Consider the following 27,330-nt stretch of genomic DNA (forward strand, 5'->3'; position numbering starts at 1 on the left):
GGGGGAGGGAGGGCGGGGCGCGCGAGGGAGGGGGGAGGGAGGGAGGGCGGGCGCTGAGGGAGGGGGGAGGGAGGGCGGGCGCGGAGGGAGGGGGGAGGGAGGGCGGGCGCTGAGGGAGGGGGGAGGGAGGGCGGGCGCTGAGGGAGGGGGGAGGGAGGGCGGGGGCGCGCGGGGGAGGGGGGAGGGAGGGAGGGCGGGGCGCGCGGGGGAGGGGGGAGGGAGGGCGGGGCGCGCGAGGGAGGGGGGGGAGGGAGGGAGGGAGGGGCGCGCGAGGGAGGGGGGGAGGGAGGGGGGGGGGGTGCGAGGGAGGGGGGAGGGGTGCAGGGGAGGGCGGGCGGGGCGTGTGGGAGGGGCGCAGGGGAGGGCGGGTGGGGCGCGGGGAGGGAGGGGAGGAGGTGGAGCGAGGGTTGGGCGTGGCGGGGCGGGAGGGGGGGTGGAGGGCGGGTTGGGAGCGGGAGGGTGGGGTGGGGTGGGGTGGGGTGGGAGCAGGCGGGCGGGGGAGCGCCTGGAGCGAGGGAGGGATGGAGGACGGGGGTGGCGGAGTGAGGGCGGGGCGCGGGGGTGGGTTGCTGAGTGCAGGGCTCTCACAGATGCTCCCAAAGACCAAGTCGTCCAGAACTAGAGGTCTTATCGTTATAATTTCCACTCTAAATGATATTCCCCATACCTTTTAGACTAAGTTTCTTGACCCAGAGAGTGCTGAACCTATGGATTGCACCACCAGAGAAATCGAGGCCATTATATTGGAGTGTATTTTTAAATAGGAACGAGGTATCGTCCTCAAGGCTAAAAATGTTTCAAAAGGCAACTTGAGGGACGTCTTTATGATATATATGTCATTGCAGAAGCATGGCTACATGGTAGCCATGACTGGTAACAGAATATTCAAGCATATTTCTAAGTTAGAAAGGACAGACAAAAAAGAAAAGGAGGTGGCACTGGACTAATAATTACCCTTTAGAATTGCAATGAGGAGAAATACCTTCAGCAAGAGGGTAGTTAATCTGTGGAATTCATTTCCACAGAGAGCTGTGGAGGCCACATTATTGAATGCATTTATGACAGACATTGACAGGTTCTTGATTGGTAAGGGGACAAGGCAAGAGAACGGAGTAAGAAACGCATCAGCCACAATCAAATGGCAGAGTAGACTCCATGGGACAAATGGCCTAAATCTGCTCCTAAATTTACAGCCTTGGGGCTTATGGTCTAAAACTGCTCACAGTATTCTAAATGCTGTCTGACTAGAGCACTATATAGCCCCAGCAGGAAATCTGTCCTTCTGTATTCTAGCCCATAATTAATAAAAACATATTTGCCTTTCAAATTGCCAAATGAATCTTATGGTTAACCTTAAGAAAATCCTGAACTAGGATTCCCAAGTCCATTTGTACTTCAGATTTCCAAAGCCTATCCCTAATTAGAAAATACTCTACACCTATTATCTTCCTACCAAATTGCATAACCTCACTTTCACATTGTATCCTTTTCCCTCTGAGCCTGTCCAAGTCCTTTTGCATCCTCCCTGGCTCTCCACCTACCTCCGTATCAGCTGCGAGCTTAATAACAATGCCCTCGGTTCCTTGATCCAGATCAATGTATAATGTAATAGATGTGGTCCCAACACTGACCCCTGCGGAACTCTACTAGTCACCAGCTACTGTCTTGAAACAGACCTCATTATCCCTACTCTCTGCCAGTCATCAAGTCTTCTACTATGCCAGTAACCTGCCTCCATCACCATGGGTTCTTATTGTATTTGGTAGCCAAGTGTTAGCAACACTAATGTCAGGGTAACCAGCATATAATTTCCAATCTCCTACCTCTCTTTTCTTAAACAAGGGTGTTACATTTGCCATTTTCAAGTCCTTTGGGACCCTCTGACTCGAGTGATTCCTGAAAGATCACCACCAATGCCTCTACATTCTCCTCAGCTATATCCTTAGGGTATGTATAGTCCATCTGGTTCAGGTAACCTACCCATTTTCTCCTCAGTGAGAACTAGACTTCATGGCCATAACACTTCCCTCTGCCCTCAGACTCTCAGCATTCTGGTATACTGGTGTCTTTCAACATGAAGACTGATGCAAAGTATCCATTACCATTTCTCCAGTCACATCTGCCAGAAATCTAATGTCTACGTTTCCATTTTTTATACCTAAAAAAGGTTTCTGCAATCTTCCTTTATATTACTAGCCAGCTTCCTCTAAATATGACATTTTCTCCCCCAGTTATCCTCTGCTGGTTTTTAAAAGCTTCTCAATTTTTTGGCTGTCTGTTAATCTTCACCATGTTAAATGCTTTTACTTTTATGCTGTCCCCAACTTCCCTTATCAGCCACAGTTACCTAGTCCTCCCTGTAGCAGATTTCTTCCCTGGGATGAATTTTTGCTGTGTCTTCCAAATTACCTCCAGGCTGATCGTCAAAAGTGGTGATCATTTTCCAAATTTCCACAGATTCTACAATGGACTTCTACAGAGTGGAAGCTTGTAAATGCTCACTATTTAAGAAAAAATAAGGGGGGGGGGGGAAAACAGGGAACTACAGATTCTGCAGCAGACTTCATATGTGGGCATTTGGTTAAAAATGATCAGATGGGCAGTCGGCATGGATTTGTCAATGGGAAACTATGTTTGACAAACTTTTGAAAGTTTTTGAGGATGTTACTGTCAAAATCAATAAAGGGAAGTCAAAGGATGACTTTAGTTTTCAGAGTGCTCTTGATAAGTTTCCCCACAGGAGATCAGTTAGCAAAATTAAAGTATGCGTTTTTTTTCTAATTAATTCACAGACTGTGGCTGTCACTGGCTGAGTCAGCATTTATTGCCCCGAGGATAGTCAAGAGTCAACCATATTGCTGTAGGTCTGTAGTCACATGTAGGCCAAACCAGTTTCCTTACCTAAAAGGACATTAGTGGCCCAAATGAGTTTCCCCTAACAATCGCAATGGATTCATAGTGATCATTAAACTGTAAATTGTAAAGTTTTGGAGATCTGAATTCAGATCTCCAGAACACAACCTTAGTCTCTGGATTAATAATCCCGCGATAAACTAGGACATTACCTCCTGCCCTATGGAGGGGAGGTGATGTACTGGTATAGATTAAGGTTTGAATAACAGACAGAAAACAGAGTAAGAATGTTGGCAGGTTTTCACTAGAGAAGTCCTGCAAGGATGAATGTTTGGGTCCCATCTGTTCACAACATATGTCAATGATTTGAATACATGGTCCAAATGCAATACATCCAAATTTGCAGCTAATACAAAGCTGAGTGGGAATGCGTATGATGAGCACAAAGAAAACCTTGTCAAGAAGATTTGGAGAGGCTTAGTGAATAGGCAAGAATATGGCCTATATAACAGAACATAATGTGGTAAAAAACTGAGTTTATCTACTTTGGTGGGAAGAACAGATATACACAGTGTTTCTTAAAATGTCGAAGAGGTTGAAAGGTACAAATGTACAAAGGTATTTGGGTCCTCTGTCGATAAGTCACTGAAGGATAACATGCAGGTGGAGCAAGCTATGAGGAAGGTAAATGGAATGTTAATCTTAACTGTTAGAGGATTGGAGCACAGGAGGAATGAGATCCTGCTTCAATTGCATCAGGGCTTGTTTAGACTGCATCTGGAGCACAGTGTTCAATTTTGATTTTGATTTCTCAGGAAAGATATTATTGCATAGAGAGTACAACAAAGGTTTACCAGAGTTGTTCCTGGGATGGCAGGACTATCCTGTGAAGGCAGATTGGGCAAATTGGGACTTTATTTTCTGGAGTTAAGAGGACTGGGAAATGATTTAATTGAAACCTACAAATTTCTTAGAGGAACAGACAGGGTAAATGTAGGTAAGATGTCTCCTCTAGTTGGGGAGGTCACAACTTAAAAATATGGGGAATCTTCTCAGTTCCCTACTTTTATTTTGATTTTGCATCTTAGTCTTGAAATTACACCTCCTACATCCAGATGCTTTTTGGAACTAAAAAAAAAAACCATGTATAATCTGCAATATTTTGCAGAGGACTTCAAGAAAGTCAATAATTAATTGTACAAAAATGCCTCTTTGAAGCCTACATACACACCTACTGATCTTCAATGGAATGCAAAATGCAATAAAATCAAAAGTTCACCTTGTTTGGCATGGATACCTTTCCGGATTTGGTCTTCAAGGGATTTACAAAAACAGAATTAGATTGAAGTGAAAGCTTGGCTCCAACTTCTTGGGTTTCACTTTTCACCTTTGATTCAGGTCTAATGTTTCCTTCCATTAGCAATCCTAATAAACAGAAATAGTTTGTAGAGATGTGGGAAAGAATAGCAGCAACTTATTAATTTACAACTTTAAAAAATTATGTGCAGTACCTTGGTGATACCAGCAACACTACATATTCATAATTAGAGATCGAAAATAAAATGTGTGAAAAGGTAGGCAGTTTAAAAAAAAAATCCTGATCCATCTCAACCATCTCAAAGTGCCACAATCAAAGCTGCCCGTGAGCGCTCAGTTTGAGTTGTACAGGGGGTAACTCAGTTACTGACCTTACAGCCTTGGTCCAAATGTAAAAAAAGAGCTGAATTTCAGAGGGAAGTTACTTCCCTTGACATCAAGGCAACAATTGACTGAGGATGGCACAAGGTGATGTAGCAAAATTGGAATCATGCGGAAGACTAGTTGGATTCATCATGGAAACTAACAGCTAAATGATATTACCATTTGACTATTAATCCTGAGACCTAGGTAATGTTCTGGGGACCTGGGTTCGAATCCGCCATGGCAATAAAAGGACAAAAATTTGGAATTAAGAATCTACTGATGACCATGAAATCATTGTTGATTGTCAGAAAAACCCACCTGGTTCACGAATGTCATTTCGGGAGGGATATCTACCATCCTCACTTGGTATGGCCTACAAGTGACTCCAGACTCTCAGTGTGGTTGACTCTCAACTGCCCTCCAAAATGGCCTAAAACAAGCCAGTCGTACCAATCACTACAAAGTCTCAAAAAATTGAAACTGGACGGATCACACAGCATCGGCCTAGGCACCGGAAAAGACAATGGCAGAAACAACCCTGTCAATCCTACAAATTCCTCCTTCCTAACATCTGGGGTCTACTGCCAAAGTCGAGAGAACTGTCTCACAAACTAGTCAAGCAACAGCCTGAACATAGACGTACTCACAGAATCATACCTCACAGACAATATCCCAAATAGCATCACCATCTCTGGATATGTCTTGTCCCACCGACAAGACAGACCTGACAGAGGTGGCAGCACAGTGGCGTAGAGTCAAGAGGAAGTTGCGCTGGGAGTCCTCAACATGGAGTCCGGACTCCATGAAGTCTCATGGTTTCAGGTTAAACATTGGCAAGGATACAGTCTGCTGATTACCACATACTGTCCTCCCTCAGCCGATGAATCAGTACTCCATGTTGAGCAACACTTGGAGGAAGCATAGAGGGTGGCATGGACACAAAATGTACTGTGGATGGGGGATTTCAATGTCATTATCAAGGGTGGCTCTGCAGTAGTCGTACTGATCAAGCTGGTCGGGTCCAAAAGGACATAGCTACTAGGCCAGGTCTGCAGTAGGTAGTGAAGGAACAAAGAGGGAAAAACATACTTGACCACATTGAATCTGCATCTAGCAGATTGTGCTTCTTTGACACTACTTGGTAAGAGCAACCACTACACAGTCCTTGTGGAGATGAAGTCCCATCCTCACATTGAGGATAACTTCCATCATGTCGGGTTAAGTTAAAAATCACAACATCAGAGTAAAGTTCAACAGGTTTATTTGGAAGCACTAGCTTTTGAAGTGCTGTTTCTTCATCAGGTGGTTTCTCCACAATCGCCTGATGAAGCAGCAGCACTTTAAAAGTTACTGCTTTGAAATAAACTTGTTGCACTATAAAACTTGGCGTTGTGTGATTTACATCTTCGTCCACCCCAGTCCAACACCAGCACCTCCAAATCATGTTGGGTGGCACTATCACCATGCTAAATGGGACAGACTTCAAACAGATAGAGCAAATCAAGACTGGGCAACCAAGAGGGGCTGTGGGCCAACAACAGCAGCAAAATTGTACTCCAGCACAATCTGTAACCCCATGGCTCGGCACATTCCCCCACTCAACCATTACCATCAAGCCAGGGTATCAACCCTAGTACAATGGAGAATGCAGGAGAGCATGGCAGGAGCAGCACCAGGCATACCTGAAGCAAAGACATGCCAGAGAATTCCGAGGCCTGGCACTCCAACCACAACACCATAAACAAACACATAGATCTAGATACCATCTATCAACCCCTCAGAAAATGAACAGGAAATGACATCACCACAAACCAGGAACCCCATCCAGGACAAACATATAAATAGAAAGCAGGAGACAACAATTGGAGGTCACCACTGATGTTACCTAGCCAGGTAATGAAACGTCTGGATATCAAAGTTACAGCTCAGCAAGCAAACCTACACCCGAAACCTCAACCGGAGCTACAAACCTTGCAGTCATAAAGATGTACAGCATGGAAACAGATCCTTCGTCCATGCCGACCAGATATCCCAACCCAATCTAGTCCCACCTGCTAGTGCCCGGCCCATATCCCTCCAAACCCTTCCTATTCAAATACCCATCCAAATGCCTCTTAAATGTTGCAATTGTACCAGCCTCCACCACTTCCTCTGGCAGCTCATTCCATACACATACCACCCTCTGCATGAATTAGTTGCCCCTTTGGTCTCTTTCATATCTTTCCCCTTTCACCCTAAACCTATGCCCTCTAGTTCTGGACTCCCCTACCCCAGGGAAAAGGCTTTGCAGATGTACTCTATTCATGCCCCTCAATTTTGTAAAGCTCGATAAGGTCACCCCTCAGCCTCCACCACTCCAGGGAAGACAGCCCCAGCCTGTTCAGCCTCTCCTTATAGCTCAAATTCTGCAACCTTGGCAATATCCTTGGAAATCTTTTCTGAACCCTTTCAAGTTTCACAATATCTTTCCGATAGGAAGGAGACCAGAATTGCACACAATATTCCCAAACAGTGGCCTAACCAATGTCCTGTATAGCTGCAACATGACCTCCCAACTCCTGTACTCAATACTCTGACCAATAAAGGAAAGCATACCAAACGCCTTCTTCACTATCCTATCTACGTGCAACTCCACTTTCAAGGAGCTATGAACCTGCACTCCAAGGTCTTTGTTCAGCAACACTCCCTAGGACCTGACCATTAAGTGTATTGGTCCTGCTAAGATTTGCTTTCCCAAAATGCAGCACCTTGCATTTATCTGAATTAACTCCATCTGCCACTTCTCAGCCCATTGGTCCATCTGGTGGAGATCCTGTTGTAATCTGAGGTAACCCTCTTTGCTGTCCACTACACCTCCAATGGAAGTATTCAGTATGCAAGATCAGATAACAAGGGGAAAAAGTATCCATTGTATGAATCCAGTTCACAAGCTTAAGAACATTCATTGTATAACAGTAAAGGGCTTGGTCTCTGCTATTGATACTCATTGATTGTAACAGTCACTCAATTAATATGTATGTCACCTTATCTGGATGCTCCTCCCTGCAAAATTACTATACAGTTCATTGAAAAACTGCTATTCCAAAGACCATGAACTCATGTCTCTCTGCACAAGACAATTGTTTTCCTTTTCTCTCGGGCCCAGGATAAAGACAAAGGGGTAAAACTATACCGTGTCTCTGAGCGTTTTGCTTCGACTGAGGAGGGGGAAAACGGTATGACAAAGGAGCCCTGGCAAAACTGGAGTCAATGGGAATTCAGGGCAAACTTTCAGGAATGGTTAGAGTCAAATCTGACACATAGAAAGATGGCCATGGTTGTTGGAGATTAGCCATCTCAACTTCAGGACCTCTTCACAGGAGTTCCTGAGGGTAGTGTCCTCAGCCCAATCATCTTCAGCTGCTTGATCAATGACCTTGCCTTCTTAAAAAAAAGGTCAGAAGTGAGGATGTTCACCAATGACTGCACAATATTCAGCACCATTCATAATTGCTCAGATACCACAGCAGTCCATGTCTAATGCAACAAGACCTGGACAATATCCAGGCTTGGACTGACAAGTAACATTTATGACTATTTCCAATGAAAGACACTAACCACAACCCCTTGACATTCAACAGTGTTACCAATAATGAATTCTCCCCCCACTGTCAACATCCTGGGGGTTAGCATTGACCAGAAACTCAACTGGACTCACCACATAAACACAGTGGCTACAAGAGCAGGTCAGACCAGGAATATTGCAGCAAGTCAGTCATTCCTGACTCCCCAAAGCCTTCATCTATAAAAGGTACAAGTCAGGAGTATGATGGAATACTCCCCAATTGCCTGGATGAGTGCAGCTCCAACCACACAAGAAGCTTGACACGATCCAGGTCAAAACAGCCTGCTTGAGTGGCAGCACATCTACAAGCATCCACTCCCTCCACCACTGATGCTCTGCAACAGCTGTGTTTACTATCTACAAGATGTACTGAATAAATTCACCAGAGATCATCAGACAGCACCAAACTGACAATTACTTCCTTTTGGATTAACAAGGTCAGCAGATATAAGGAAACACTATCACCTTCAAGTTCCCCTCCAAGCCACTCACCATCTTGACTTGAAAATATATCACTGTTCCTTCACTGTCACTGGGTCAAAATCCTGGAATTCTCACTCTAATGGCATTGTGGGTCAATCCACAGCAGATGAAACCGCAGCAATTCAAGGCAGCAGCTCACCACTACCTTTTCAAAGGCTACTAGGGACGGGCAAGAAACGCTGGCTAGCCAGCAATGCCCACATATGAATTAAAAAAAATTCATGCCTTCAACATTCAATTCCCTCATCAGGGTAGCAAATGCATGGGAACACTACTACTTGCAAGGTCCCCAACAAACCCTACACTACCCTGACTTGAAACGACACTGCTGGTCATTCAGTCATTGGCTCAAAATGTTGAAACTCCTTTCCAAACAGCATTATGCAAGTACCAACACTAAATGGAGCAGTCAAAAAAGATGCTTGGCCACCATCTTAAGGGCAATTACAGATTGATGGCCTAGCAATGCTTACATCTATGGAAGGAGAAAATAAACCATCTCACAGTTCAACAGTTAAATTGTGAAATTGACGTGCATCCATTTTGCAGACAAATCCCATGACTACAACTGAAATCAAAGGCATCAGCTCACAAGCAATAAAAACAAATTCTAAATACAAATTAAAACCAAGGCAATAATACATTCTGGAAAAAGGCACTGTTATAATGGAATGCTTTACACCACACTACTTTAATATTTTTGAAAAGATACCAATGACAAAAATAAGATGATGGCAATGTAACCAAAGAAATTATTTTGTAAAATATCAACATGTATTACTTTGTTGTGGTGTGCTATTGATTTGAAAGCACCTAATGCTTAAATAGTTTGCAGAAGCTTTTTCGGATAGAGAAACAGTGACCTGGAAAGTAATTCGCAAAACCATACCTGGCACAAAAACCATGGACTGTTCTTCATCTGACGCTAAAATTTAACACAGTTAAAGAAAGTGAGATGTGCTTGAATGATGTGTGAACTGGACATAGCCAAAGACAAAAATACCTGAGACATACTTCAATTATTGCAAAAATACCCATACAACTAAAGAGTTTGATCATTCTGAAGCAGCTGCATTTCAGAGAGGAAAAATCCTCTTTGTCCCTCTTTAGCACTTGTCTTTAAGAATGGCACTCCAAAAAAATTATACAAAGTTTCAGTAATCAATCAGCTTGGAAATAATTGTGACTTCTCAGAACGTTCTAATCTTTTTACAAATTGAAGGAAATAACAACACTAACATGAATTGCAGAAATTGAATCAGATTGCAGCTCTAATCACAATGAACAATTAGAATCACTCCAACCTTCTGAAAAAGGTTGAATAGTACTGAAATGCTTGTAAATAATGAGTAAAAAAACTAAATCAGTCAGCAAACAAGTTGACAAGCATATCCAAGGATTTCAAACTAAGCCATTTTAGGTTCCACCAGGTAGAGACTGGCAGAAAGAGGTTCATTACCGGTTGCTCACATTTAAGGCTACCCCTATATGGGTCATCAAGGAATATCAATACATAGCAACTACTAATCAGGAAGTCTTCTTCCAGTGGTAGAATTGGCACTATTAACAACACTATATTTTGTCTCCCCTATGTTACTCCTTTAAATCTATGTTGATTTCACCATGCTCAGTTAGGCCCACCTGGTCTTTCTCCACATGTTGAGAATCAATTCTGATGACTATCAGAACTATAACAGAATCTAAGAACTATAAATCTTTTTTCACACATCTTAAATCTAAGCATTTTTGATGTAAGAAGCATTTCCCAATTATAAAATGTATATTATAAAATTCAGTGTCCAAAGGAATCAATAGATGTAAATGAGGATTTCACTGCCTTCCTAAAACAGGTAATGATAAGATAATACTGCATAGTCGCATAATCATATACTTTAGAGGGCTGATTGCTGCTACTTTCTGTATTGCGTTCTAACAGTAATGACGAACAGTTATAGGAACAGAAACATATTATATAGACTTTTCAATAGCAATATACACAACCAGCTTTCCTCGCTCATGAAGGTCAACTGGATCAAACTTACAATTATAGAATCCCTACAGTGTGGAAACAGGCCATTTGGCCCAAGTCCACACTGATCCTCTGAAGAGTATCCCACCCAGACCCATTCTCCTACCTTATATTCCCTCGATTAATGTACCTAACCTACACACCCCTGAATGTTGGTGGGCAATTTAACATGGCCAATTCACCTAACCTGCACATCTTTGGATTGTGGGAGGAAACCCACGCAGACACAGGGAGAATGTCTGTGTGGACTTTGCAGTCGCCCAAGGCTGGAATTGAACCTGGGTCCCTAGCACTGCGACGCAGCTGTCCTAACCACTGAGACACTGCACCGCCCAGTTCTAAGTCTTTAATGTGCAAATACAATATACAATACAGTCAGCTTATAGTGAGGAAGGATAATATATAATTTCAACATTTGTGAATGTGATTGTAACTTAAAGATTGATCTATGAGCTCTCTAACTGATAATCTACACGATTTGTATTAACTTTAGAGAAGGTAATGTAAAATAACAAAAGAAAAAAAAACTTACAAATTTATGGACACCCATTCTCAATCTGCAGTGAGATGGCTATCACAGCAGAACTTCGCATTTGCAATTGCGCAAAAACTGTAATCTTCAGCAGATTGAAACTCTCACTCCTAAATTTTTCATTGCTATAAAGGGACCCTTACCAACAAAGTGACCACAAAGTAGAGCCCTGCTTTTTGAATACTGCATCATGCATTCAGCATGTATTGCTATGAAAATGTGCGTGTATTACATTTTCAAGAAAGCCAAAAGCTAGTAGAACCACCTGACAGCACCAAGAGCACCAAACAAGACACAATGCAACCCCTTGGTTCAGCAGCCAGCCGCCTGGAGACAAGAAAAACAAACTCGTATTTGCCAGATGGGGAAGAGCAGGAGCAGACAGAAATAAATCTTGTCCACAACAGTAAGTTTACCAACAGATTTAGATATTTACGGCACAGAAGCAAGCTATTCGGTCCATCGTATCAGCAGACGCCAATCATTTGACTAGACTAATCCTATGTGCAGCTCTTGACCATAACCCTGGTGGTTATGGCAAGACAAATGTATACCCAGTCGACAACATTAGTATTTTCAATAATTCCCTATAATTATTCACTCCTATTGAAGAATCGCTTTGTTCAATTTCTGATTATTTTTTAGTAAAGTAATTAATAGGATGGAGATGGTGGAGGGGGTGGGGAGGAATGCACCATGGTATAAAAATAATATCACTGAACTAGAAATATAGAGATCTAAGCTAATATACTGGGGGCAAAAATTCAAATTCCAAATAGCAGATGGTGCAATTTTAATGTAAATGTGAGCTAGTCTAAAGAAGACGAGTATCTATTGCCAATTATCAAAAAAAAAACAAACAATCTGGTTCATCACAGATGTCCTTCAGTACAGGAAAACCTGTTATTCTTACCTAGTCTGATCTTCATAGATTAGCAGCAGTGTGGTGGATTCTTAAATACCCTTTGTAATGGCTGAGCAAAACACTCAGTTGCAGCAAAATATGACAAAGTCAGAAATGAAATTAAACTGATGTATCACCCAGTATCCTTATTAATGTGTCAGCTTGTGTCAACATTGGGAGATCTGATCCACAGTCTAGTCAAACAACATAGATTCTAATATTCATAAAACCATACCTCGTTGACAACGTCCCAATCACCATCATTACTACCACAGTATATCCTACCTCATCAACAGAACAGACTTGTTACGGGTGCTTTTCAGTATAGAGGGAGTTACCCTGCAAGATTAGATTCTAATCATTCTACCGCATCAACCTACTGTTCCAGTATTTTTTCCAAATCCCACACCAGCTACCCTGGAGTTCCAATTAAAACAACACAAAGGAGGTCACTTGGCCTATCAAGTTCATACAAGCTCTTTGGAAATTTAATTCAGTCAATCACACTATCTACCAAGAACGCTACTCCTTTTCCCATTAGGGAAGCAAGGATAGGCCAGGTAATTAAAGACCTACCTTTATATTGTCTTTCATTGGAAGAACAATGAAAGTATATCACCTCAAATTTCTCCACATTAAATCTCATCTGTACCTGTTAACCTACTTATCAATGCCCTCCTCAGTTTATAATTCGCCCAAGTTTAGTGTCATTGGCAAATTTTGAAATTATCCTTTGCACATCAAGATCAAGATTATCCTTCTTTAATAAGGCCGAGTGTTTGCAATTCACCAGAATGCAGGAAAACTGAAATATTATGGCCAATGCCTCAACAATTTCTACCCTCACTTCCTTAAAAGTCCTTGGAGATATCTCACCTATTTCTGGTACTTTGTCAACTTTAAGTACGAACAATTGAACCAACACTTGACCTACTCTTGGGAAATAAGGCAGGGCAGGTGACAGAGGTGTCAGTGGGGGAGCATTCTGGGGCCAGCGACCATAATTTTATTAGATTTAAAATAGGGATGGCAAAGGATAGACCAGATCTAAAAGTTGAAGTTCTAAATTGGAGAAAGGCCAATTTTGACAGTATTATGCAAGAACTTTCAAAAACTGATGACTGGGGGCAGATGTTCACCAGAAAAGGGACAGCTGGAAAATGGGAAGCCTTCAGAAATGAGATAACGAAAGTACATTTCTGTTAGGGTAAAAGGAAAGGCTGGTAGGTATAGGGAATGCTGGATAACTAAAGAAATTGAGGGTTTAGTTAAGAAAAAGGAGGAAATATATGTCAGGGAGAGACAGAATAGTTGGAGTGAATCCTTAGAAGAATAGAAAGAAAGTAGGAGTATACTTAAGAGGGAAATCAGGAGGGAAAAAAGGAGACATGAGATAGCTTTGGCACATAGAATTAAGGAGAATTCAAAAGGTCTTTTATAAATATATTAAGGACAAAAGGATAACTAGGGAGAGAATAGGGCCCCTCAAAGATCAGCAAGGTTGCCTTTGTGTGGAGACACAAAAAATAGAGGGGGGGGTGGTGGAAGACACTAAAGAGTATTTTGCATCTGTATTCATGGTGAAAAATGATATGGAAAGTATAGACTGCAGGGAAATAGATGGTGACACCTTGTAAAATGTCCATATTACACAGGAGGAAGTGCTGGATGTCTTGAAACACATAAAAGTGGATAAATCCCCAGGACCTGATCAGGTATACCCTAGAACTTTGCAGGAAGCTAGGGAAGTGATTGCTGGGCCTCTTGCTGAGATAGTTTGTATTAATGCTAGTCACAGGTGAGGTGCTGGAAGACTAGAGGTTGGCTAACGCAGTTCCACTGTTTAAGGAGGATGGTAAGGACAAGCCAGGGAACTATAGACCAGTGAGACTGACCTCGGTGGTGGGCAAGTTATTGGAGGGAATCCTGAAGGACAGGACGTACATGTATTTGGAAAGGCAAGGACTGATTAGGGATAGTCTACATGGCTTTGTGCATGGGAAATCGTGTCGCACAAACTTGACTGAGATTTTTGAAGTAGTAACAAAGAGGATTGATGAGGGCAGAGCAGTAGATGTGATCTATATGGACTTCAGTAAGGCATTCAACAAGGTTCCCCATGGGAGACTGATTAACAAGGTTAGATCTCATGGAATACAGGGTAAACTAGCCATTTGGATACAGAACTGGCTCAAAAGGTAGAAGCCAGAGGGTGGTGGTAGAGGGTTGTTTTTCAGACTGGAGACCTGTGACCACTGGAGTGCCACAAGGATCGGTGCTGGGTCCTCTACTTTTTGTCATTTACATAAATGATTGATTTGGATGTGAGCCTAAGAGGTACAGTTAGTAAGTTTGCAGATGACACTAAAATTGGAGGTGCAGTGGACAGCAAAGAGGATTACCTCAGATTACAACAGGATCTCCACCAGATGGGCCAATGGGCTGAGAAGTGGCAGATGGAGTTTAATTCAGATAAATGCGATGTGCTGCATTTTGGGAAAGCAAATCTTAGCAGGACTTATAATGGTAAGGTCCTAGGGAGTGTTGCTGAACAAAGAGACCTTGGAGTGCAGGTTCATAGCTCCTTGAAAGTGGAGTCACAGGTTGATAGGATAGTGAAGGAGGTGTTTGGTATGCTTTCCTTTATTGGCCAGATTGAGTACAGGAGTGGGGAGGTCATGTTGCAACTGTACAAGACATTGGTTAGGCCACTGTTAGAATATTGCGTGCAATTCTGGTCTCCTTCCTATTGGAAAGATGTTGTGAAACTTGAAAGTGTTCAGAAACGATTTACAAGGATGTTGCCAGGGTAGGAGGATTTGAGCTATAGGGAGAGGCTGAACAGGCTGAGACAGTTTTCCCTGGAGCGTTGGAGGCTGAGGGGTGACCTTATAGACAAAATTTTGAGGGGCATGGATAAGGTAAATCTTGGGATTTTCCCTGGGGTTGGGGAGTCCAGAAGTAGAGGGCATAGGTTTAGGGTGAGAGGGGAAAAGATATAATAGAGACCTAAGGGGCAACGTTTTCACTCAGAGGGTGATACGAGTATGGAATGCGCTGCCAGAGAAAGTGGTGGAGGCTGGTACAATAGCAACATTTAAGAGACATTTGTATGGGTGTATGAATAGGAAGAGTTTGGAGGGATATGGGCTGGGTACTGGCACGTGGTACTAGATTGGGTTGGAATATCTGGTCAGCTTGGATGGTTTAAACCGAAGGGTCTGTTTCCATGCAATACATCTGACTTACTTCTTACTAATTTTGAATGTTTCCAGTAACAGTTTCCTCCTCTGTCAGCATCCTCCTCTTTTGTAGAGTAGATGAAAAGTATTCATTTATCCTCTCAGCGGCTTCCATTTGTAAATTCCCTTTTTAATCTCTGATCAGCCCTACTCTTCCTTTAACCACTTCCTTACTATTTTTAACTCTAAAAAATTTTGGGAATTTCTCTTCATGTTAAATGGAATTTTTTTAAAAATTCACTTGAGGGATATGGTGTCGTTGAGCCAGCGTTTATTGCTCGGCCCTGGGTACCCTCATGGTGAGCTGTCTTCCTGAATGACTGCAACCCATGTGCAGTCGGTAGACCTACATTGTTATGAGGGAGGGAATTCCAGGATTTTGACCCAGCGAACATAAAGGAACAGCAATGTATTTCCAAGTCAGGATGATTTGCTTGGTGACAAACTTGAAAGTGGTGATGTTCTCATTTATCTGCCACCCTTGTTATTGGAACTGCATTCATGAAGGAGAGTAGGCAGTACGCCATCCTGAGTTGTGCCCTGTAGATCATGGACAGGACTTGAAAAGACAAGAGATGTGTTTCTGGTCAGTGGTAATTCCCAGGATACTGACAGTGGGGATTCAGTGATGGTAAGTCAAGTTGTGGTTGGGGGGGGGGGGGGGGGGGGGGTTACTTTGCTTATAATTCCTCTTTGCTTCTCGTGTTTGTTCAATCACCTCCCCCAAACCTTTGATTTTTGACTGTTGATTTTCATTTGTACTTTCTGCCTTGCACCTATCAAACACAAGCTTTGTTACTATGTTTATTTCGATCTCCTTGGTCATCCAGGGAACTCTTTGTTTATCCTACCTTTCTCACTGGAGGGATTACACTCCAACTGTACCTGAACCATTTTTGAAGGTGATCCACTTTTCTAACTTTCCTGCCAACCTCTTCTTATTTAAATTAATTCTGATCAATGTCCCCATTAAACTCAACTCTCTGCCAATGGATGTTCTTACTCTGGGTTGCTGCATCTCATTCTCCAACGCAATCCCGAACCTTATGATACAGTAATTACTATTTCCTAAATGATTCCCCCACTGATAATTGACCATTTGGGCACCTCATTTCCAAGGAGCATGTTCAACAATGCATCTTTTCCTTGTTGGACATATTGCTCTACAAAACTCGCCCAAACACAAGCTTGAAACACCCCCTCACCGCCCTTACACTACCATCAGCCTAGTGTGTAAACGGGTAGTTGAAGTCATCTTTTATAACTACACTCTACAACTTTCCTGCACATTTATTCTTCCACATCCACTAGTTGATTGCCCATAAATTACACCAAGCAATTTAACTGCACTTTTTTTTAATTTTGTACCGCTAGCCACATTGATGCTGTACTTGAACCCTCAGACATTCTATTTCTCCATCACTACAATGCCCTCCTTAACCCATCTTACTACCTCTTCTTTCCTTCCCTGTCTCTTTCCTGAATAACCTAAACCCAGAATAAGTAACACTCAGTCTTACCATTCCTTCAGCCAAGTCAGCATTATTATCACAATATTGTATTTCCACAATGCAAGATGTCTAACTCCCCAACCTTAGTAATTATATTCAGTGCAGTTACATGAATGCAGGTACACTCTGGCTTCACCGATTAACTTAGTGATACAGCCACCACTAGCATAGAAGACACTAAGTTTTTTTTATTCATTCACAGGATGAGGGTATCGCTGGCTAGGCATTTGTCACCCATCCCTAATTGCCCAGAGGGCATTTAAGGGTCAATCACATTTGTGGGCCTGGAGTCCCACATAGGTCAGATCAGGTGAAGATGGCAGATTCTTTCCCTAAAAGGGAATTAGTTTTTCCGACATGTTTTCGTAGTCATCACACGACTCCTAATTCCAGATTTTTAAAATTGAATTCAAATTCCATCTGTCACAGCAGGTCCCCAGAACATTATTTGGATCCCTGGATTAACAGTCCAACGATAATACCACTACGTCATCACACCCTCCCCAAGTATTTTATCAGCCCTGGCGTTCTCCACTGCTATTCTTTTTTGGTTTCCACAACCCGTAAGTTATTTTAAAATCCTCCCAAAGGATCTACCAAAGTACCCCCAAGGACCGCAGTCCCAGCTCTGTTCAAATGTAATCTGTCTGACTTGTACAGTTGCCATCTTGCCCACAGCCAGTGTCTCAAGAGTCTAAAACCACCCTCCTGCACCATCTTTCCAGTGACATATTCATTTGCCTTTTTGCCTAATTTCTGTACTCGCTTGCACATGGTACTAGGAATAATCCAGAGATTTACATTTGTGGCCCTGCTTGTCAACTTTCAACCTAGCTCCCTAAATTCTGATTTCTGGATCACATCCTCTTTTCTACCAAAGTCATTGGTACAATGTGGATCACAATCTGTCTGTTGATTCTTCCCCCCGGAGGATATTCTGTAGCTTAAGTAGTATTCTGGTCCAAACGGATATGCTGAAGTCTATCTTCCATTGTTCTGCACAATCAACACATGAATGTCTAGTGGTAGTTTTACGATCCCCTGAACTTTACATTTGAACATGCGAAGTGGGAACAGTAATAGACCATTCAGCCCATTAATCCTCCTCTACCATTCAATAACATCATGCTGACCTGTGTTGCAAATTCCACACTTCCATCTATCCTCATACCTCTGTATAACAAAAATCTATTCACTTGTGTTAATTTCTCCTCAACTGGAATCTGAAAGGATGGCCTAATTTTAAAATGTTGTCCCCTTAGTTCTGGATCTGACAAGAGGAGACATGGTTTCCACATTCACCTTGTCAGGACCCTTCACTGTTCAGGATCTCTCACACACATGAATCAAGTCATCCCTCCCTCTAAATTCCAGAAGAAACAAGCTCAGCTTGTCCAACACATCCTCAAAACAATGCACACATTCCAGTTATTCATCTAATAAGTCTCCTCTGAACTGCCTCCAATGAATTTACCTCCTTCCTTATGTAAGGAAACAAAAAATATGCAATATTTGAGATGTGATTTCACCAATGCCAATGTTATTGAAGCACAACAGCTTTATATTTATGCTCAATTCCTTCCATAATAAAGGACAGCACCCCATCAGCCTTCCTAATTAGTTGCAGTGCAAATCCCATCTGCATCCCAAATTCCGTAGTCATTCTTGGTTTCAATAACACAATATTTGCATTCCCCTGCAGGTGAGCAACTTCACATTTTTTTTGCATTATACTCCAGCTCACAAATCTTTGCTGACTCAACCTAACTACACTCATCCACAATCACACTACATCTTATTCACCACATGATGTCCCAGCCTTCTTAGTGTCATCTGTAAAATTTTATCTACGATGCCTTGGTTCCCTGCATTTTGATCACTGATGTAAACATAAAAGGTTGAGGCACCAGCACAGACTTTTACTGGACTACACTGTCACATCTTATCCATCATACAAAGACACATCAATACATATTGTTTTCTGCCAGCATCCATTCATCTTTCCTTGATGATGTTTCTTCCCACACTATAAGTTTTTATTTTACACAAATAACCTTTGATGACCATAAGACATAGGAGTGGAAGGAAGGCCATTCGGCCCATCAAGTCCACTACGCCATTCAATCATGGCTGATGGGTATTTCAACTCCACTTACCAGAATTCTCCCCATAGCCCTTAATTCCTTGTGACATCAAGAATTTATCAATCTCTGTCTTGAAGCCATTTAGCACCCCAGCCTCCACTGCACTCTGCAGCAATGAATTCCACAGGCCCACCACACTCTGGCTGAAGAAATGTTTCCACATTTCTGCTCTGAATTTACCCCTTCTAATTCTAAGACTGTGCCCACAAGTCCTAGTCTCCTCGCCTAACGGAAACAATTTCTTAGCGCCCACCCTTTCCAAGCCATGTATGAGGCATCTTATCAATCAACTTCTGGAAATCTCTGTATAGTATGTTTAGGGCTTCCTGATGATGGGCTTTTGCCTGAAACGTCGATATCGCTGCTCCTTGGATGCTGCCTGTACTGCTGTGCTCTTCCAGCACCACTAATCCAGAATTTGGTTTCTGGCATCTGCAGTCATTGTATTTCGTCTAGGTAAAAACAATGTTAATAAATGTGAAGTTATCCATTTTCTTTAGGAACAACAGTAAAAAGGACTATTAGTTGAATGCTAAGAAATTGCTAGAAGTTGCTGTACAGAGGGACCTGGGTGTCCTTGCGCATGAATCACAGAAGGTTGGTCAGCAGGTGCAACAAGTAATCAAGGCAGCAAATGGAATTATGTCCTTCATTGCTAAAGGGATTGATTTTAAAAGCAGGGAGGGTGTGTTGTAGCTGTATGGGGTGCTGGGGAGGCCACACCTAGAGTATTTCGTGCAGTTTGGTCTCCTTACTTCAGAAAGAATGTACTGGCACTCAAAGGGGTGCAACAGAGGTTCACATGGTTGATTCCAAAGTTGAGGGGTTTGGTTTGAGGAGAGATTGAGTAGACTGGGATTAGATTCATTAGAATTTAGAAGCATGAGGGATCTTACAGAAATATATTAAATTATGAAGGGAATGGATAAGATAGAAGTAAAGAGGACGTAGTTAGAAAGGCAAATGCAATGGTGGCATTTATTTTGAAGACTTGAATATAAAAGCAGGGATATATTTTTGGAGGCTCTACTCAGACCACATTTGGAATATTGTGCGCAGTTTTGGGATCCATATGTCAAGAAGGATGTGCTGGCCCTGGAGGGTGAGGAGTCTGAGTTTATATCTGAAGATGATTAGAAAGATTGGGGGGGGGGGGGGGGGGGTGATCTAACTGAAACTTACAGAATACTTAATGGCCTGGATAGAGTAGATCTTGGGAAGTTGTTTCCATTGATAGGAGAGACTAGGACCAGAGGGCGTGGCCTTAGGGTAAAGAGAAAACCTTTCAGAATGGAGAAAAGGAGAAACCTCTTCAGCCAGAGAGTGGTGAATGCATGGAATTCATTGCCACAGAAGGCTGTAAAGGGCAGATCAATGAGAATATTTAAGGCTGAGATAGATAGGCTCTTGAGAATCATGGGGATCAAGTGTTACAGGGAGAAAGCGGGAGAATGGGGTTGAGAAACATTTCAGAAATGATAAAATCTATTCTGCAATTCAGTGGGCTGAATGGCCTATGTCTTATGATCTTACAGAGGAGAGTAGTGCAGTTGATGTTGATTATATGGTTTTTCAGCAAAGCCCAAGATTCCAAATGAGGCACCGATAAAGAAGGTAAAAGCACATAGGATCTAAGTAACTTGGCAATTTGGATCCAGAATTGGTGGTGCCTTCTCAGTGGTCGCCAATGTCTAGTGGCATACCCATACGGCTCAATGCCTTTTTTAAGTATAAAATAATAGAAAAGAAAATGTTGGGTGGATGGGAGATGACAGGCAAGTTTGTGGATGACGTGAAGACGGGCCAAGTAGTTGGCAGTGACAAGAAACACCTTAAGTTACAGGACAATATAGATGGATTGGTCAGATGGGCAGGTGGAATTTAACCCCAATGAGCATGAGGTCATGCACTTTGGAAGACAAAGAATGATGAGCACTCAACAAAAAATGGACACTTGGAAGCTCAGATGAACTGAGCAATCTTGGATGCTCATCCACAGATTCGAAGGTGTCACAACAGCTACAAAGATCGTTAAGGCAGCATATGGGACACTTGCCTTTTACTAGTCATTGCACAGAATACAAGAGCAGAGCAGTTATGTTGGAGGTGTTCATTATTTAGGCCACAGCTGGAGTACTGTGTGCAGTTCTGGTCACTGCACTGTAGTAAGGATGTGATTGCAGAGGAGATTTACCAGGATGTTGCCCGTGTTGGAGCAGTTAGCTATAAACAGACTGGATAAATTTGGATTGTTTTCTTGAAAGTAGAAAAGGCTGCAGGGACCTGATTAAGGTGAATAAGATCATAGGAGAATGGACAGAGTTGACAGAAAGCAGCTCTTCACCTTAATTGAACAAACAATAATAAGGGGGCATGATTTTAAGGTGAAAAGCAGGAAATTTAGAGGGCACTTGAGGAAAACCTTTTGGAACATGAAAGGGAAACCTGCAATGTGCAGTCTCAGAGGGCAATAGGGGCAGGTAACCTGACAACCTTGGGGGAAAAAAAAGTACTTGGATGAGTACTTGAAATGTGATAACATTCAAGGCTATGGCCTAGTGCTGGAAAGTGAAAGGAGTTTAGATTTAGGCTAGCTTTCATCAACGCAGATTCGATTGGCCAAATGTCTCTCAGTACTTTATGATTCTGAATTGACTGAACACGACTTTCCTTTGACAAAACCACACTGACTGTTCCCAATTACTTTGGAGGTTGTTTAAGTGCAGAGCTCTTCAGACACTTGCCCCATGATATATTAAGCCAACTGGTCTACAGTTTTTTTTTTAAAAACCTCTCTCCCTACTTGAATGAAGGGCTACTTTCTAGTTTGGTGGAACCTTGGTGATTCTAGGAATTTTAAAAAAATTAACACCAGTACATCAACTACATCATTAGCAATCTTTTGTAACCAATCTGGACCAGAGACTTGTCATGCCACAGTTTCATCAATTTGCTTAGTATACTCCCTCAAGATTTGAATAAATTCTTATTCCCTTTCGCTTCCTGATTTACATCTATTACTGGGAATACTTTTTTGTATCCTCTGTTATAAAGACAAAAAGAAAAATATTTCTTCATTCGATCCATCATTTCCTTATTATTTACTATTAACTTGCCATTCATAATCTCTGGAGGACCAACACTCACTTTACTTATTCGCTTCCTCTAAATACCTGTAGAATTTCTTGCCATCAATTTGTAGATTCCTCGCTAGCTTCCTCTCATACTACAATTTCATCAGAGTTGAAAAGATTTGTAACTTAGGTTGAGGTTCTGGACGTAGGTTTGCTCGCTGAGTGGGAAGATTCATTTGCAGATGTTTCATCACTATACTAGGTAACATCTTTAGTGAGCCTCCGAATGAAGCATCGGTGGTGCAGCCTGCTTTCTAAGTTTGAGGTTTCTTAGGTTGGTGTTCAAAAAGAACAGGTACCCATTGAACACTGTCTGGAGATTTCTGAGCAACAAATCCAACCAAGCAGACAAAACATGTCCAGAAACCTGAGCCACTCTCCTCTACAAAGACATCTCTGAAATGGCTGCCAGACTACTCAGATGCCTGAGCATCATGGAAGCCTACATACCCACCAACACACTAAAGCAGCAGCTAATGAACTTGAAAGACCTTATAAAGACAACAAGCAAAATTAATGTAATTTACAAAATACCTTGCAAGAACTGTAACAAACACTACATTGGACAAACAAGCAGAAAACTAGCCACCAGGATACATGAACATCAACTAGCCACAAAACGACATGACCCACTCTCACTAGTATCCTAACATATGGATCAGGAATGGACAACACATCCTAGGATAAGTCAAACAGAGACATGCACGAGAATTCCTAGAAGCATGGCATTCCAACCGGAACTCTATTAACAAACACATTGACTTGGATCCCATTTACCATCCTTTTAGAAAGAGAACAGGAAATGACATCTCCATAGGAAATTATGTCACCAACCGTAGGAAACTCGAACATATAAATAGAAAGGGGGTTACACCACTGGTGCTTCATTCGGTGATTCATTGAAGATGTTACCTAGTATGGTGACAAACCATCTGAAAACTAACTTTACAGCTCAGCGAACAAACCTACATCATTAATTTTATCCCTCAATTAGTCATTTCTCCACTGTCTCCTGTTCTTTACATCAATTATCTAACCAGACTGTCAACGTTGTGCAGTTTTTACTGAAGTTTAATACTTTCCCTACATTCTTTAGTTAATCACAGATGCTGGATCCCTCACTTCAGAATGGAGAAATACACCTTTCCCGAGCATTCTAAAATATCCTTTTAAGTCTATCACCATATTTCTGATAATTTATCCTTGCCTAGTATGCCAACTTAGTTTTCATTCCCACATGTTTATTTAGGTTTAAAATAATCAGACCTATCTTCTCGCTTTTAGACTAGGAACAAAATTCAAGAGTATTGTGATCTCTGCTTCCTGGGTTATCTTACCTCGAAGGACAAATGCAACCTGCTCATTGGTTCTGAAATTTGCTGCTCAAAGAAACTCTTGAAAGTATTCTATGAATCCTTCATCCAAACCACTTCTGTCAATCTGAATTTTTCTATTTATAGATATATTAGAAGTCACTTATGATTATCACCAATATTTTACTCAGGAGTACATATTTCTTGTATATTTTATTCTACAGTATAGATAGTGGGCCTGGAGACCATATTGTCTCGTGACTGCTTTCTTTTTCTATTCCAAACCAATTCCATATCCTGATCTCCTAAACCAAGTGAATATTGAGGCATGATCACAAATCCTTATGGAACATCACGTCATTTCTAGCACATATACTCTCAACAAGTTGATAATTTAACCAGGATACAAGTTTATTTACTAATCCATATTGGGGAAATAAAAAAGGGAGACTGAGTGACTACTTTGTTGAACACGTACATTCGGTCCATAAAAATTACCCAGAGCTTCCAGTTACCAGCCACAGTTGCCAGGGTGGTAGGTGCCTGGAATGCAATGCCAGCTGAGGTAGTAGAGGCAGGCACAGTAGATTCATTTAAGGTGCATCTGGATAGATGAATGAGTAGGTGCGGAGCAGCGGGATACAGATGCTTAGGAATTGGGCAATAGGTTTAGACAGTGGATTTGGATCAGCTCAGGCTTGGAGGGCTGAAGGGCCTGTTCCTGGGCCATAAATTTTCTTTGTTCAACACACCATTTTCTCATGCCAACATTTCTGTCTCAGGCCTGCTGCAGTATTCCAGTTAGGCTCAACACAAACTGGATGAACAATATTTCATATTATATTTGAGGACCTTACAGCCTTCAGGATTCATCAAGTTTAACTACTTTAGAGTATGAACACCACCTAAATGAGATAACGTGAGTCCAGAGAAAGTATATTCTTGTTAGAGTGAAAGGAAAGGCTGGTAGGTATAGGGATTGCTGGATGACTAAAGAAATGGAGGGTGTTATTAAGAAAAAGAAGGAAGCAGATGTCAGGTACAGACAGGATAGATCGAGTGAATCCATAGAAGAGTATTAAGGCAGTAGGAGTATACTTCAGAGGGAAATCAGGAGGGCAAAAAGGGACATGAGATAGTTTTGGCAAATGGAGTTAAGGAGAATCCAAAGGGTTTTTACAAATACATAAAGGACAAAAGGGTAACTAGGGAGAGAATAGGGCCCCTCAAAGATCAGCAAGGTGGCCTTTGTGTGGAGCTGCAGGAGATGGGGGGAGATACTAAACGAATATTTTGCTTCAGCATTTACTGTGGAAAAGGACATGGAAGATATAGAACATGGGGAAATTGATGGTGACATCTTGAAAATTTTCCATATTACACAGGAGGAAGTGTAATAATATGCATGAATTATGCATTTCAAGACATGCTTAAAAGTGGATAAATCCCCAGAACCTGATCAGGTATACCCTAGAACTCTTTGGGAAGCTAGGGAAGTGATTGCTGGGCTTGTTACTGAGATGTTTGTATCATCGATAGTCACAGTGAGGTGCCTGAAGACTGGAGGTTGGCTAACGTGGTGCCACTGTTTAAGAAGGTTGGTAAGGACAAGCCAGGGAACTATAGACAGTGAGCCTGACATCGGTGGTGGGCAAATTGTTAGATGGAATCCAGAGGAACAGGATGTACATGTATTTGGAAATGCAAGGACTGATTAGGGACAGTCAACATGACTGTGCAGGGGAAATCATGTTGCACAAACTTGATTGACTTTTTTGAAGTAACAAAGCTAATTGATGAGGGCAGAATGGTGGATCTATACGGACTTCAGTTAGGCATTCGACAAGATTCCACATGGGAGACTGATTAGCAAGGTTAGATCTGATGGAATATAGGGAGAACTTGCCAATTGGGTACAGAACTGGCTCAAAGGTAGAAGACAGAGGATGGTGGTGGAGGGTTGTTTTTCAAACTGGAGGCCTGTGACCACTGGAGTGCCACAAGGATCGGTGATGGGTCCCCTACTTTTCATCATTTATATAAATGATTTGGGTGCAAGAATGAGAGGTTTAATTAGTAAGTTTGCAGATAACACCAAAATTGGAGGTGTAGTGGACAGTGAAGAGGGTTACCTCAGATTACAACAGGATCTGGACCAGATGGGCCAATGGGCTGAGAAGTAGCAGATGGAGTTTAATTCAGATAAATGAGAGATGCTGCATTTTGAGAAAACAAATCTTAGCAGGACTTATACACTTAATGATAAAGTCCTAGGGAGTGTTGCTGAACAAAAAGACCTTGGAGTCCAGGTTCATAGCTCCTTCAAAGTGGAGCCGCAGGTAGACAGGATAGTCAAGAAGGCATTTGGTATGCTTTCCTTTATTGATCAGAGTATTGAGTACAGGAGTTGGGAGGTCATATTGCAGCTGTGCAGGGCATTGGTTAGGCCACTGTTTAGAATTGCATGCAATTCTAGTCTTCTTCCTATCGGAAAGAGGTTGTGAAACTTGAAAGGGTTCAGAAATGTTTCCAGGGTTGAAGGATTGAGCTATGGGGAGAGGTTGAGTAGGCTAGGGCTGTTTTCTCGAGTGTCGGAGGTTGAGGGGTGACCTTATAGAGGTTTACAAAATCACGAGCGCGTGGATAGGATAAATAGGTAAAGTCTTTTCCCTGGGGTGGGGGAGCCCAGAACTAGAGGGCATAGGTTTAAGGTGAGATGGGAAAGATATAAAAGAGACCAAAGGGACAAGTTTTTCATGTAGAGAATGGTACGTGAATAGAATGAGCTGCCAGAGGAAGTGCTGGAGACTAGTAAAACTGCAACATTTAAAAAGGCATCTGGATGGGTATATGAATAGGAATAGTTGGAAAGGATATGGACCAGGTGCTAGCAGGTAGGACTAGATAGGATTGGGATATCTGTTTGACATGGACGGGTTGGACCAAAGAGTCTGTTTCCATACTGTACATCTCTACGATTCTATATATTATCTACTCAAATATGCCAGATCCTGTCATGACAAAGTTGCTTTCAATACAGAAAATCCATTTTCAACTACTCATCACACACTTTATCACTTATCCAGCATCTTTTTCTCCCCCGGTTTACGATCAACCCCTTTGTCTTTTCACTTTTTTTTCCTTTTGCTGGTTTCTGCCTCCACTTATCCCCCAAGCACCACCACCCCATACATCATTTGTTTTAATACAAATCCTGAAAAGGCCCACCAAATACAAATTTATTTATTATATTCCAGATCCTACTGCCCTTCAAATGCATTTTTTAAAAAATGCAATATTCAACTCTCACACAATTTCCTCCAGAACTTTCACTGTAAATAACATATATAACTTGCAAGTTCCAGCTTGCTTCACTTAAAACTACAAAGTGAGTCTCAGTTACACTGGCCTATATAATTACAGTAAATACTTTTCTGAAGTTGCTGACAAGGATATTCAAAATCATGAGATTCAAGATTTTACTAAATTATGCACAAGATTTTTTCTATTTCATTGCAAGTAATTAACCAGATGCAGAAGTGACGAGTCAGTTATTTCCAAGCCAACAATCTCGAATACAAATCAGAAATCTATAACAACGGACAAACTCATATAAAGATCCGCCCAAACTGAGTCCAGTACATGCCAGCATACGAATCTTAGTTACGTCATTGCTACCGTGCTACTATATCATTAAAACTAGGGGGTGGTTTAATGCTATAGTCCAATCTTTGAATTTTATTATAAATCGATGCTTTAAATTTCTAGAATAGAACAAAATAGGTAAAAGCAATCTATACAAATACTGCAGAAAGTACCATTTCCTATCATTTAAATCAAGTGCTTGAAATATTATCAAGAAACCACGAATACGGTGACGGAAGTTTCTATTATTTTT

The 27,330-nt window shown here is 41.8% G+C and overlaps 1 protein-coding gene across 5 annotated transcripts in view; it reads right to left on the reverse strand.

The window, feature by feature from the left end:
• The window catches only part of kiaa1328 (KIAA1328 ortholog), a 179,900-nt gene that overhangs the window by 152,213 nt on the left and 357 nt on the right, over nt 1–27,330 (reverse strand). For 3 of the 5 annotated variants that reach the window (XR_009645001.1, XR_009645000.1, XM_060829544.1), the window contains exons 2-3: nt 9,513–9,548; nt 4,133–4,278 (exon numbers count right to left, since the gene is read on the reverse strand). Coding sequence is in view for 3 of the 5 variants with exons in the window: in XM_060829544.1 (XP_060685527.1) it covers nt 4,133–4,278; nt 9,513–9,548 (182 nt within the window). In the remaining 2 variants the exon portion in view is untranslated. The remainder of the gene's footprint in view (nt 1–4,132; nt 4,279–9,512; nt 9,549–27,330) is intronic. The other 2 variants (XM_060829546.1, XM_060829545.1) reach the window with 2 other exon arrangements.

Source organism: Hemiscyllium ocellatum, chromosome 1 (genome assembly GCF_020745735.1).
Source record: "Hemiscyllium ocellatum isolate sHemOce1 chromosome 1, sHemOce1.pat.X.cur, whole genome shotgun sequence".
Taxonomy (NCBI): Eukaryota; Metazoa; Chordata; class Chondrichthyes; order Orectolobiformes; family Hemiscylliidae; genus Hemiscyllium; species Hemiscyllium ocellatum.